This window comes from Amblyraja radiata, chromosome 45, assembly GCF_010909765.2.
Source record: "Amblyraja radiata isolate CabotCenter1 chromosome 45, sAmbRad1.1.pri, whole genome shotgun sequence".
In the NCBI taxonomy this organism is placed as follows: Eukaryota; Metazoa; Chordata; class Chondrichthyes; order Rajiformes; family Rajidae; genus Amblyraja; species Amblyraja radiata.
The window spans coordinates 1974797-1986856 of NC_046000.1; the positions used below are offsets into that span (position 1 = coordinate 1974797).

General features: G+C 47.7%; 2 protein-coding genes across 2 annotated transcripts in view; both read left to right on the forward strand.

Annotated features, from left to right (window-relative positions):
- Positions 1-12060, forward strand: part of LOC116968503 (histone H2B-like) — a 158304-nt gene that overhangs the window by 50723 nt on the left and 95521 nt on the right. The window lies entirely within an intron of this gene.
- The window catches only part of LOC116968392, a 39446-nt gene that overhangs the window by 6928 nt on the left and 20458 nt on the right, over positions 1-12060 (forward strand). The window contains exons 2-3 of the mRNA XM_033015175.1: positions 5546-5850; positions 10110-10365. Of these exons, the coding sequence (XP_032871066.1) occupies positions 5546-5850; positions 10110-10365 (561 nt within the window). The remainder of the gene's footprint in view (positions 1-5545; positions 5851-10109; positions 10366-12060) is intronic.

Consider the following 12060-nt stretch of genomic DNA (forward strand, 5'->3'; position numbering starts at 1 on the left):
CATGTAGAATGAATCTCCTAAGCCTACACATGATCCATATCCTTGCATTCACTGCACATTGAATTGAACCCAAATACCACCGACCTTGGTTGTGTGGCAATTAAATTATTTCAATTCAATTCAATTCAATTCAATTCAATTCAATCCATGTGCATTTCAAGAAGCCTTTTAAATACTGGTGTCATATCTGCCTCCACCACCATCCCTGGGTGGACTTTCCAGGCTCCCAATGTTCTCTGAATAAAAACTTTCCCTGCACATCTTTAAATGTTGGTCCTGTCACCTTAAAAGTTATGCCATCTTGTCATTAGTTGTATACTTCCCCCTTCCATTTGACCTCCCAAAGTGCAACACCTCACACATACTCAGAATAACCTCCTTCTGCCATTTCTGGAGCTGATCTATATCTTGCTCTATACCTGCACAGTCTTGCTCACTGGCTGCATTAAGCTAAATTTGGTCTGATACATTTCCATCCAAATTGTTGATGTAGATGACAAATAACAATGGGCACATCACCAACTCCTGAGACATATCACTGGTCACTTGCCTCAGCATCAAGCCAATTATGTCTCCGTGAACTCGATGCAATCAAACCTTCCAGAGCAGCCTCCCAAACTTAAAGGCCTTGCTGAAGTCGATATGAACTATATCTATGGCTCCGCTCTCATCAAATACCTTTGTTATCTCCTTAAAATTCTCAAATTTGTGAAACTTGATTCCCACATATAAAGCCATGCTGACTATCCTTAATCAACCCGTCTTTCCAATTGCACATGTGGTTTATCCTTTGGACACTAACCACGGATGTTAGGCAGGTTTTTCTTTGCAGCTGTTATTAAAGGGAGACACAATATTGGCCAGCATCCAGTGTTCCAGCACCTCACCCTTGTGGAATCATGATCGATAAATCTCAGCTTCGGTTCCTGTAATTTCTTCCCCAGCTTTGCACAGTATTCTTGAATATGGCTGATCAGTCCTTAAAGAATGATCTGCTTCATTCATCCAGCGCCTCCTCTACCATATTGAAGATCACCACAAGACTTCCCTGTTAATTCTTCAAGTTATTAACAATAGACAATAGGTTCAGGAGTAGGCCATTCGGCACTTCGAGCCATTCAATGTGATTATTGCTGATCATCCACAATCAGTATCGTTCCTGCCTTCTCCCCATACCTTCAAGAGTCCTATCTAACTCTCTCTTGAAAGTATCCAGAGAACCGGGCTCCACTGCCCTTTGAGGCAGCGAATTCCACAGACTCACAACTCTCTGTGGAAAAAGTGTTTCCGTCATCTTCATGTATTTTTCTATAATAAAAACAGAGAAATACTCTCAGGTCCTTGCCAATCTCCTGCAGCTCCACACATAGAAATTGGTCTTTGACTTTGATGGACTGGGCAGTGTTTACTGCTACAGTGTTCACTCCCCAACTTCCACCAACATGTCTCCTGCTGCACCAGAGGACCTAACACCCTTGACCACTGCTACACCACCATCAAGAATGCCTATCGTTCTATCCCTCGCCCTCACTTCGATAAGTCCGACCATACCGCGGTGCTGCTTCTTCCTGCCTACAGGCAGTAATTGAAGAGCGCACCCCCAGAAGTGAGGACAGCACAGAGCTGGTCGGGGGGGGGGGGGGGGGGGGGGGGGGGGGGGGGGGGGGGGGGGCGGGGGCAGAAGAACAACTCCAGGACTGTTTGGGGTCCGTGGACTGGGCAATGTTCAAGGACTCGGCAACGGACTTGAACGAATATGCCACAGTCGTTACAGACTTCATAAAGAAATGTGTGGAGGACTGCATCCCTACAAAAAACCTTCCGAGTGTTTCCCAATTAGAAACCTTGGATGAACTTTGAGATCCGCACTCTTCTAAAGTCCAGACACAGGGCATTCATGTCCGATGATACAGTGGCCTACATGAAGTCCAGATACGACCTTGGTGAGGTCATCAAAAAGGCCAAAAGGGACTTCTGCTCCAAACTGGAAGATGAGACAGATGTTCGGCAGCTGTGGCGGGGCCTGAATGCAATCACCTCCTAAAAGGCGAAACCAGGAGGCAGCTCGAATGTCGGTGAAACATCACTCCCTGACGAGCTCAATGCGTTTTACGCACGCTTTGACAGGGAGAATACTGATGTGCCTTCCTGATCCCCCATTCGCTGTGATAGCATTTCAGTCTCAGTCTCAGTCACAGAGGCCGATGTCAGGAAATCCTTCAGAGGGGTGAACCCCCGAAAAGCACCTGGTCCTGATGGTATACCCGGTCGTGTTCTAAAAACCTGTGTGGACCAACTGGCGGGAGTTTTTATGGACATTTTCAACCTCTCACTTCTGAGGTCTGAGGTCCCCACCTGCTTTAAAAGGACATCAATTATACCGGTGCCCAAGAAGAGTAAGGTGACGTACCTTAATGACTATCGACCAGTGGCACTAACGCCGGTGGTGATGAAGTGCTTTGAGAGGCTGATCATGGAGCAAACCAACTCCTACCTCGACAAAAACCCGGACCCACTGCAGTTCGCTTACCGCCACAACAGATCAACGGTGGATGCGATCTCGCTGGCCCTCCACTCTGCACTGGACCACTTGGACAACAAAAACTCATATGTCAGGCTGTTATTCATTGATTACAGCTCGGCATTTAACACAATCATCCCCTCCAAACTGGTTACCAAACTCGCAGAACTGGGTCTCTGCGCATCCCTCTGCAACTGGATTCCTCATCCACAGACCACAGTCTGTTCGTATTGGTGGAAATGTGTCAGCCTCGATAACAATCAGCACGGGAGCACCTCAAGGCTGCGTGCTCAGCCCCCTGCTGTACTCACTCTATACCCATGACTGCATAGCCAACCACAGTGCGAACTCCATCATCAAGTTCGCTGACGACACCACTGTTGTGGGACGTATCACTGATGGGGATGAGTCAGAGTACAGAAGAGAGATCGAGCAACTGTCCATATGGTGCCAGCGCATTAACCTGGCCCTCAACACCAGCAAAACCAAGGAACTGATTGTGGACCTTGGAAGGAGTAGGAGGGGGACCCACAGCCCCATTTATATCAACGGGTCGATGGTTGAAAGGGTCAAGAACTTCAAATTCCTGGGCGTGCACATCTCTGAAGATCTTTCCTGATCCGAGAACACTAACATAATTATCAAAAAAGCTCATCAGCGCCTCTACTTCCTGAGAAGATTACGGAGAGTCGGATTGTCAAGGAAGACTCTCTCTAACTTCTACAGGTGCACAGTCGAGAGCATGCTGACCGGTTGCATCGTGGCTTGGTTTGGCAATTTGAGCGCCCTGGAGAGGAAAAGACTACAAAAAGTAGTAAACACTGCCCAGTCCATCATCGGCTCTGACCTTCCTTCCATCGAGGGGATTTATCGCAGTCGCTGCCTCAAAAAGGCTGGCAGTATCATCAAAGAGCCACACCATCCTGGCCACACACTCATCTCCCTGCTACCTTCAGGTAGAAGGTACAGGAGCCTGAAGACTGCAACAACCAGGTTCAGGAATAGCTACTTCCCCACAGTCATCAGGCTATTAAACCTGGCTCAGACAAAACTCTGATTATTAATAACTACTTTCTGCTATTTGCACTTTATCAGTTCATTTATTCATGTGTGTATATATTTATATCATGGTATATGGACACATTTATCTGTTTTGTAGTAAATGCCTACTATTTTCTGTGTGCTTAAGCAAAGCAAGAATTTCATTGTCCTATACAGGGACACATGACAATAAACTCACTTGAACTTGAACTCTCCCACCTCGACAACAGAGACACATACGTAAGAATGTTGTTCATCGATTACAGCTTAGCATTCAACACCATTACACCCTCTAAACTGATCACCAAACTCGGTGACCTGGGCATCGACCCCTCCCTCTGCAACTGGATACTGGACTTTCTAACCAACAGACCCCAGTCTGTTAGGTTAGACAAGCACACCTCCTCAACCCTCACCCTGAACACCGGCATCCCACAGGGCTGTGTGCTGAGCCCCCTCCTCTACTCCCTCTTCACCTACGACTGCACACCTGCACATGGGACTAACACCATCATCAAGTATGCAGATGATACAACGGTGATTGGCCTCATCAGCAACAATCATGAGTCGGCCTATAGGGAGGAGGTCCAGCTCCTAGCAGCATGGTGCGCTGACAACCTGGCCCTTAACTCCAAGAAGACCAAGGAGCTCATTGTAGACTTCAGGAAGTCTAGGGGCGGCACGCACACCCCCATCCATGGTATGTTAGCATTCATAGCAAAAGGATTTGAGTATAGGAGCAGGGAGGTTCTACAAGGAGGTCTGAAGAAGGGTTTCGGCCCGAAACGTCGCCTATTTTCTACGCTCCATAGATGCTGCTGCACCCGCTGAGTTTCTCCAGCATTTTTGTGTACCTTCGATCTTCCAGCATCTGCAGTTCCTTCTTGAACACAGGTTCTACTGCAGTTGTACAGGGTCGTGGTGAGACCACACCTGGAGTATTGCGTACAGTTTTGGTCTCCTAATCTGAGGAAAGACATTCTTGCCATAGAGGGAGTACAGAGAAGGTTCACCGGACTGATTCCTGGGATATCAGGACTTCATATGAAGAAAGACTTGATAGACTCGGTTTGTACTCGCTAGAATTTAGAAGATTGAGTGGGGATCTGATAGAAACGTACAAAATTCTTAAGGGTTTGGACAGGCTAGATGCAGGAAGATTGTTCCCGATGTTGGGGAAGTCCAGAACAAGGGGTCACAGTTTAAGGATAAGGGGGAAATCTTTTAGGACCGAGATGAGGAAAACATTTTTCACACGCAGTGGTGAATCTCTGGAATTCTCTGCCACAGAAGGTAGATGAAGCCAGATCATTGGCTATATTTAAGAGGGTTAGATGTGGCCCTTGTGGCTAAAGGGATCAAAGGGTATGGAGAGAGGGCCGGTGCAGGATACTGAGTTGGATGATCAGCCATGATCATGTTGAATGGCGGTGCAGGCTCGAAGGGCCGAATGGCCTACTCCTGCACCTATTTTCTATGTTTCTATGTATGACCGGCCTAAACCTCACGGACTGGGCATACGTTTGGCTTCAAGCTGAGTTCAAAGCCGTTTCCTTGTCAGTGAGACAATAACACTGACAAAATCCCAGCCTCAGAGCCCATGCATCAACTCAGTAATATTGCCAAATCATCCGTGTTAAAAGCCGCTGAACGCTGTGGGGTGGGCGATATCGGCAGAGGGAACGGGCTCCGAGGAAGAACCGGAAGGAGACAAATTAATTTGACAGGGGTAATATCACTGACTGACTTTTACCACGGAATGTCTGTCTGAAAGTTTGGCCGGAGCGCTAAATTTCGGGTCGTTTGTGGGCAAACCGTTTGAAAAATGTTTTCAGGAATCTGGGGCGTGGAGCTGGAATATGAGAGGAAGCTGTCTGTCACTTTGTCTCCTCCTCTCCCCGCCTCTCACTCTCTGCGTATCTCGGGCAGGTCGGGGCGCTGCGTATAAAAAGAGACAGCACCAGTTACATTATCACTGAGCAGCGACTGGAGTGAAGCAGCATCATGTCTGGTCAAAGGCGGAGCAAAGCGGCACCGCAAAGTGCTTCGCGATAACATCCAGGGCATCACCAAGCCAGCTATCCGCCGCCTGGCTCGGCGTGGTGGGGTCAAGCCGATCTCGGGTCTGATCTACGAGGAGACCCGCGGGGTGCTGAAGGTTTTCCTGGAGAATGTGATCAGGGACGCGGTCACCTACACCGAGCACGCCAAGCGCAAGACGGTCACTGCCATGGATGTGGTGTACGCTCTGAAACGACAGGGCCGAACTCTCTACGGGTTCGGCGGCTAAATAACTACCCCCTTTATTGCAACACAAAACAAAGGCTCTTCTAAAAGCCGCCCACAGCCTCATAGAAAGAGCAGTCTAGGGAATTAGAGTAGATGCAGATTGAAATGTGTTTTATTAAACTAGTTATTCCACCACTGAATATAACAGTTTTTAGCTTGATCACCGCGGTCATTAGAATGCAAAGCCGACAGTAAAAGATCATAAACAAGGCGATGTCAGTTTCCCTTTTACCGATATACCTCATGATTAATGCAGCAACAGGAGGGTCGACTCCAAACCGTTCCCTGGGTAACAGTCGCTTATTTTCAGTCACGGGCAGAGCTGAATTCCTTCTGCACAGGGATCCGGTCTGTAAATCCGCGCCGCATATTCAGTCATGATTTGAGCGAGAAGTTAAAGTGGATTTGATATTAAGTTGACAGAAACTGAATTCATTCAGAATAATAAATAAAATCCAGCCACACACCCCCCCCCCCCCCCCCCCCCCCCCCCACCCCCACCCCGGACTCAGACCTTCTGGAACAGCCGCCTGGTGCTGACAAACCTGCAGCCACTCGCAGGGATGGGACACGGTGAGTGATATCTCTGCTCCATCCATTCAGAGGCTGTGGGCCGGCCCTTCACCAACGCTACAAAAGCGGGTTCCAGAGCCGGCTCCGTCATTCAGTCCCTGTATTTCACACCAAAGATCTTAGAGCAGAGCAAGATGAGTTACTCTCACGCAAACGTGTTGTCCGCTCATGGGCGGATTCATGGGTGATTATTGGACCCATTTTAGCGAACAGCCCCCGCCACATGATAGGCTGCTCTGGAATGTCACATCGCATGTGATCCAAGGAGAGATAGCTGAATGGATAGGAAAATGGCTCATTGGAAGGAAGCAGAGGGTAATAGTGGAAGGTTGCTTCTCAGACTGGTTGCCTGTGGCGAGTGACGTCCCTCAGAATACAGTTGTTGTTTGTCATCTATGTCAAGGATTTGGATGAGAACATACACGGCAAGATTAGCAAGTTTGCTCATGATACAAAAGTTAGTGGTTTTGCAGATAGTGAAGATGGTTGTGAACGATTGCAACAGGATCTGGATCGATTGGCCAGGAATGATGGAAGGAATTTAATACAGAGAAGTGTGAGGTGTTGCATTTTGGGAAGTCGAACAAGGGCAGGACCTACACAATAAATGGCAGGCCTATGGGTGGTGTTGTAGAGCAGAAGGTTCTAGGAGTACAGGTTCATGATTCCTTGAAGGTCGAGTGGCAGGTAGATAAGGTGGACAAAAAGGCTTTTTGCACTCTGGCCTTCAGTCAAAGTATGGAGAATCGAAGTTGGGAGGTCATATTGCAGTTGTATAAAACGTTGGTGAGACTGCAATAAGAATATTGTGTTCAGTTCTGAGCACCATGTTATTGGAAAGATATTGTCAAGCTTGTCAAGTTCTGAAAAGATTTACGAGGATGTTGCCCGGACTAGAGGGTGTGAGCATTGGGGAGAGGTTGGGTGGGCTGAGCCTCTATTCCATGGATCGCAGGAGGATGAAAGGAAATCTTATAGCGCTATACAAAATCATGAGAGGAATAGATTGGGAAGATGCACAGAGTCTTTCGCCCAGAGTAGGGGAATCGAGGACTAGAGGACGTAGGTTCAAGGTGAAGGGGAAGATATTTAATAGGAATCCAAGAGGTAAATTTTTTCACAGAGAGTGGTGGTTGTATGGAGCAAGCTGCCAGAGGAGGTAGTTGAGGCTGGGATTATTCCATCATTTAAGAAACAGTTAGACAGGTACTAAAATTAGAAAATGATGAGAAGGTTCAGTGGGTCAGGCAGCATATTATGGAATCATTGTTAGTCGATGTGGAAATAGGCCTTTCTTCCCAATGTTCATGTTGACCAAGGGACTTCCTAAGCGAGTTGCATTTGTGTACCCTTGGCCATTTCCTAACGATCTAGCTGTCCAAATATGATTTAAAAATGTGAACTATATTTGGACAGGCTAGATGCAGGAAGATTGCTCCCGATGTTGGGGAAGTCCAGGACAAGGGGTCACAGCTTAAGGATAAGGGGGAAATCCTTTAAAACCGAGATGAGAAGAACTTTTTTCACACAGAGAGTGGTGAATCTCTGGAACTCCCTGCCACAGAGGGTAGTCGAGGCCAATTCATTGGCTATATTTAAGAGGGAGTTAGATGTGGCCCTTGTGGCTAAGGGGATCAGAGAGTATGGAGAGAAGGCAGGTACGGGATACTGAGTTGGATGATCAGCCATGATCATATTGAATGGCGGTGCAGGCTCGAAGGGCCGAATGGCCTACTCCTGCACCTAATTTCTATGTTTCTATGTTTCTATATTGGCCTCCACCGTTTCATCTGGCAGCTCGTCCCAAATACCCATCTATCCTCTCTGTAGTCATCCCTCAGCCTGTGTTGTTTCAAGGCAAGAGTCTCTGGGGAAGGTAAAACAAATAATGATTCAGGTCAAAGATGCTTTATCAGTTAACATTCCAGTCACTTTCCTAGTTGGTTATGTATCAGTCTATGAGCCATTGTATTTCAGGGACCAGGAGCCTAATACTTCTAAACCTCAGAACTGTCATGTCTCGCATTTTACATAACGTGCTTCTGTTTTTCCCAAAATGGACATTTCTACATTCAGAGCGACAGAAGGCTGCAGCCCAGAAAGGGGAACTTTGCCCTCCATGTCCATGTCCACCTCTTTTCCTCATCTATATTAATCCCATCTGCCTTCTTTAGGACTGTGGCCTATAGGCTCTTTCTATTTAACTAATTGCCTCAAACACGGTGATGGCACCTGATTCCACCATCTCCTCTGGCAACATGATTCAAGTGTCAACCATCAAAACAAAGGCTTTTCTAAGAGCCGCCCACAACCTCACAGGAAGAGCAGAGACTAGGGAATTAGAGTAGATGCAGATTTAAATGTGTTTTAAACTAGTTATTCCACCACTCTGAACATAACAGTTTTTAGCTTGATCACCGCAGTCATTAGAATGCAAAGCCGACAGTAAAAGGTCATAAACAAGACAAGGCGATGTCAGTTTCCCTTTTACCGATATACCTCATGATTAATGCAGCAACAGGAGGGTCGACTCCAAACCGTTCCCTGGGTAACAGTCGCTTATTTCCAGTCACGAGCAGAGCTGAATTCCGTCTGCACAGGGATCCGGTCTGTAAATCCGCGCCGCATATTCAGTCATGATTTAAGCGAGAAGTTAAAGTGGATTTGATATTAAGTTGACAGAAACTGAATTCATTCATAATAATACATAAAATACAGCCCTCGGTTCTCGGCTGAATTGAAATTGGTGGGCGATTTGAAAATCAACCCGCAACCAATGATACTGCAGTCCGTGCTCTCTGGTTGGCCGAGCTTCCCCCACCCCACCCGGCCAGCCACAAATCTCTGTATCCCCCCCCCCCCCCCCCCCCCCCCCCCCCCGCCTCAGACCTTCTGAAACAGTTGAAACACTGTGCTCTCACTGTGGAAGGAGAATGGCCCGGAGCAAGCAGACAGCGCGTAAATCGAGTGGAGGGAAAGCTCCTCGCATACAGCTGGCGCGGAGCGGACCGGGCGATGCCTTGCCTGGGTCGCCGCGCTGGATCGACGCGCTGGAGCTCTGGTGAGCTGTGACCGCCGAGTTTAACACCTCCGGGCTGCGGAAATGCGGAGTGAGCGGCGCCGACTTCTTCATCGGGAGCCTGGGAGCTCCAACCCGGTGCGGCCTTGTCGGCTTCGGAAGCCGCGGTCCCCAGTTAGGAAGCGGCCGTTCCAGGTGGCCCAGCCACTGAGAGGACTCTCCCGACGCCGGGGCAACACCACCCGGCCAGAACGGCCAGGAACATCGGGCCTCCGTAGAGGCAATAGCGGTGGCCTCAATAGGCCTGACTTTGGGAGAACTGGAGATGGGGACTGGACATTGTGCCTTCCCCCACAGTGGTAACCATTGTGGGGGGATGATTTTTTTTTTTTTTGTGTGTAAGTTAATATGTTAGTCTGTGTCCAAGATGGCTGTCGGAAGGGAGAGTGGACGCTGGCGCGGTTTAGCTGCCGCTGCTCTCTCTTCACATTGTGTTTTTGATTTTTTTGTCTTTGGAGCGATTTCTATCTTTAATTTGTGTATTGGTGATGTCCTTATTATTTATTTTACTCCGACTATATGTTTTTTCTCTCTTGTTAATTTCTGTAAGGTGTCCTTGAGACTTTGAAAGGCGCCCGCAAATAAAATGTATTATTATTATTAAAGCGGCGCGGAAGAGCGCTCCAGCCACGGGCGGAGTGAAGAAGCCTCATCGCTACAGGCCCGGCACCGTGGCTCTGAGGGAGATCCGGCGCTACCAGAAATCCACCGAGTTGCTCATCCGCAAACTGCCCTTCCAGCGCCTGGTGCGGGAGATCGCTCAAGACTTCAAGACAGACCTGCGCTTCCAGAGCTCGGCCGTCATGGCCCTGCAGGAGGCCAGCGAGGCTTACCTGGTGGGGCTCTTTGAGGACACCAACCTGTGCGCAATCCACGCCAAGCGAGTCACCATCATGCCCAAAGACATCCAGCTGCCCGTCGTATCCGCGGGGAGCGCGCCTAAACTCCGCCTCTCCACCAACAACAAACGGCTCTTTTAAGAGCCACTAATACGGCAGAAGAAAGAGCTGTGGCTTTCTAATGTCCTTTTACATCAATGTTCTCTTCTTTCTGCGGGCTTTTATCTGAATTGATGCCGCAAAGACTGCTGCTGAGTGGAGTCTGACTTCAGTCATTCAAGTGTAACTGGTTTCGATGTAAATGCCAACATGGCTCATAATGGTGTGTACACGACCAGCCCCTGTTCGCTCTGCGCCCCCTTTTCTCACGCGCTCCGGGTTCAAGGACAACAAACGCCTTTATTACGCACTTTCCACGCGCGCCCCTCAGTCGCTGATCAGTCCTTCCACAGACACTGAGTTACACCATCTCCATAATGATGAGGCCGGTTGGAGGGACAAAGGCGGCGACCACATACTCCAACTCCAAGTAACGACCCACACAGCGCTGACGCTGGGCTTGTACACTCTGGAGTTTAGAAGGATGAGAGGAGTTCTTATTGAAACATATAACATTGTTAAGTGTTTGGAAACGCTGGAGGCAGGAAACATGTTCCCAATGTTGGGGGAGTCCAGAACCAGAGGCCACAGTTTAAGAATAGTGGGTAAGCCATTTAGAACGGAGACGAGGAAACACTTTTTCCCACAGAGAGTTGTGAGTCTGGAATTCTCTGCCTCAATGGATAGTTCTGTGGAGGCCAGTTCTCTGGATACTTTCAAGAGAGAGCTAGACAGGGCTCTTAAATATAGCGGAGTTTAAATACTCGTTTAATAGTTCTGCCATTTCCTTGTTTCCCATTTTCAAGTTATCTGACTGATTGTAACTCTGATATTTGTCTTTGTGAGATTCAAATTCACAAATGCTCAGAGACAAAGTCAGAGAAACAAGTTTATCTTATTATTACATTTCTGCGCAGAAACGGCTGCCCCTCTGTCACCCTCTAGAGACACAAAGATCTTAGAGCTCTAAGATCTTTGGACACAACGAAGATGGAGATGCTTTCTATCTTTATACATTTTCATTCCACTATTGTCACACCCTCATCCCTCCTCATTGAGCTTCTTCCAATCATAACATAAAGCCCAGATTCCCACGAGAACGTCAAAGACACCTCCCCTGACGTCTAGGTTACCTCCTATTACATGCATCGCATGTGCATTTAAATTAGGCATCTTGTCATAGTGGGCGTGAGTACATATTCATATAATCTTATTAGGCCTGCTCAGATCTGTTTGATCTTTTGTGCTTCTCAATTTTGTTCTAATTTCTCTTAAAACTCATACTGAAGCATTTCTCTTGCTACTTTTTATCTAGAATTTCTCTCTGTTCTTTATATCGTTACTTTCTATTCTACTAGCAGTCTGGCTTCTGCTGACACCTTATTTCTTTCAAAGTTATATTTCAGAGTTCTAGTATAAATCAACCATCTCTATTAAACCTTTTCTCACAATCTACCATTTTTCTTTTTTGCTACGCAACTTTTGATTTATACTATAACCTCCTTTTCTAGTGCTAGCAGATTCTTCGCCTCCCTATCCTCCTCTCGCTGGTCATACTGTGTTCTGAAGGCCATCATGACGGTGCTGTTCTTTGTCAGGGCTGTCTCTATCAATCGCTG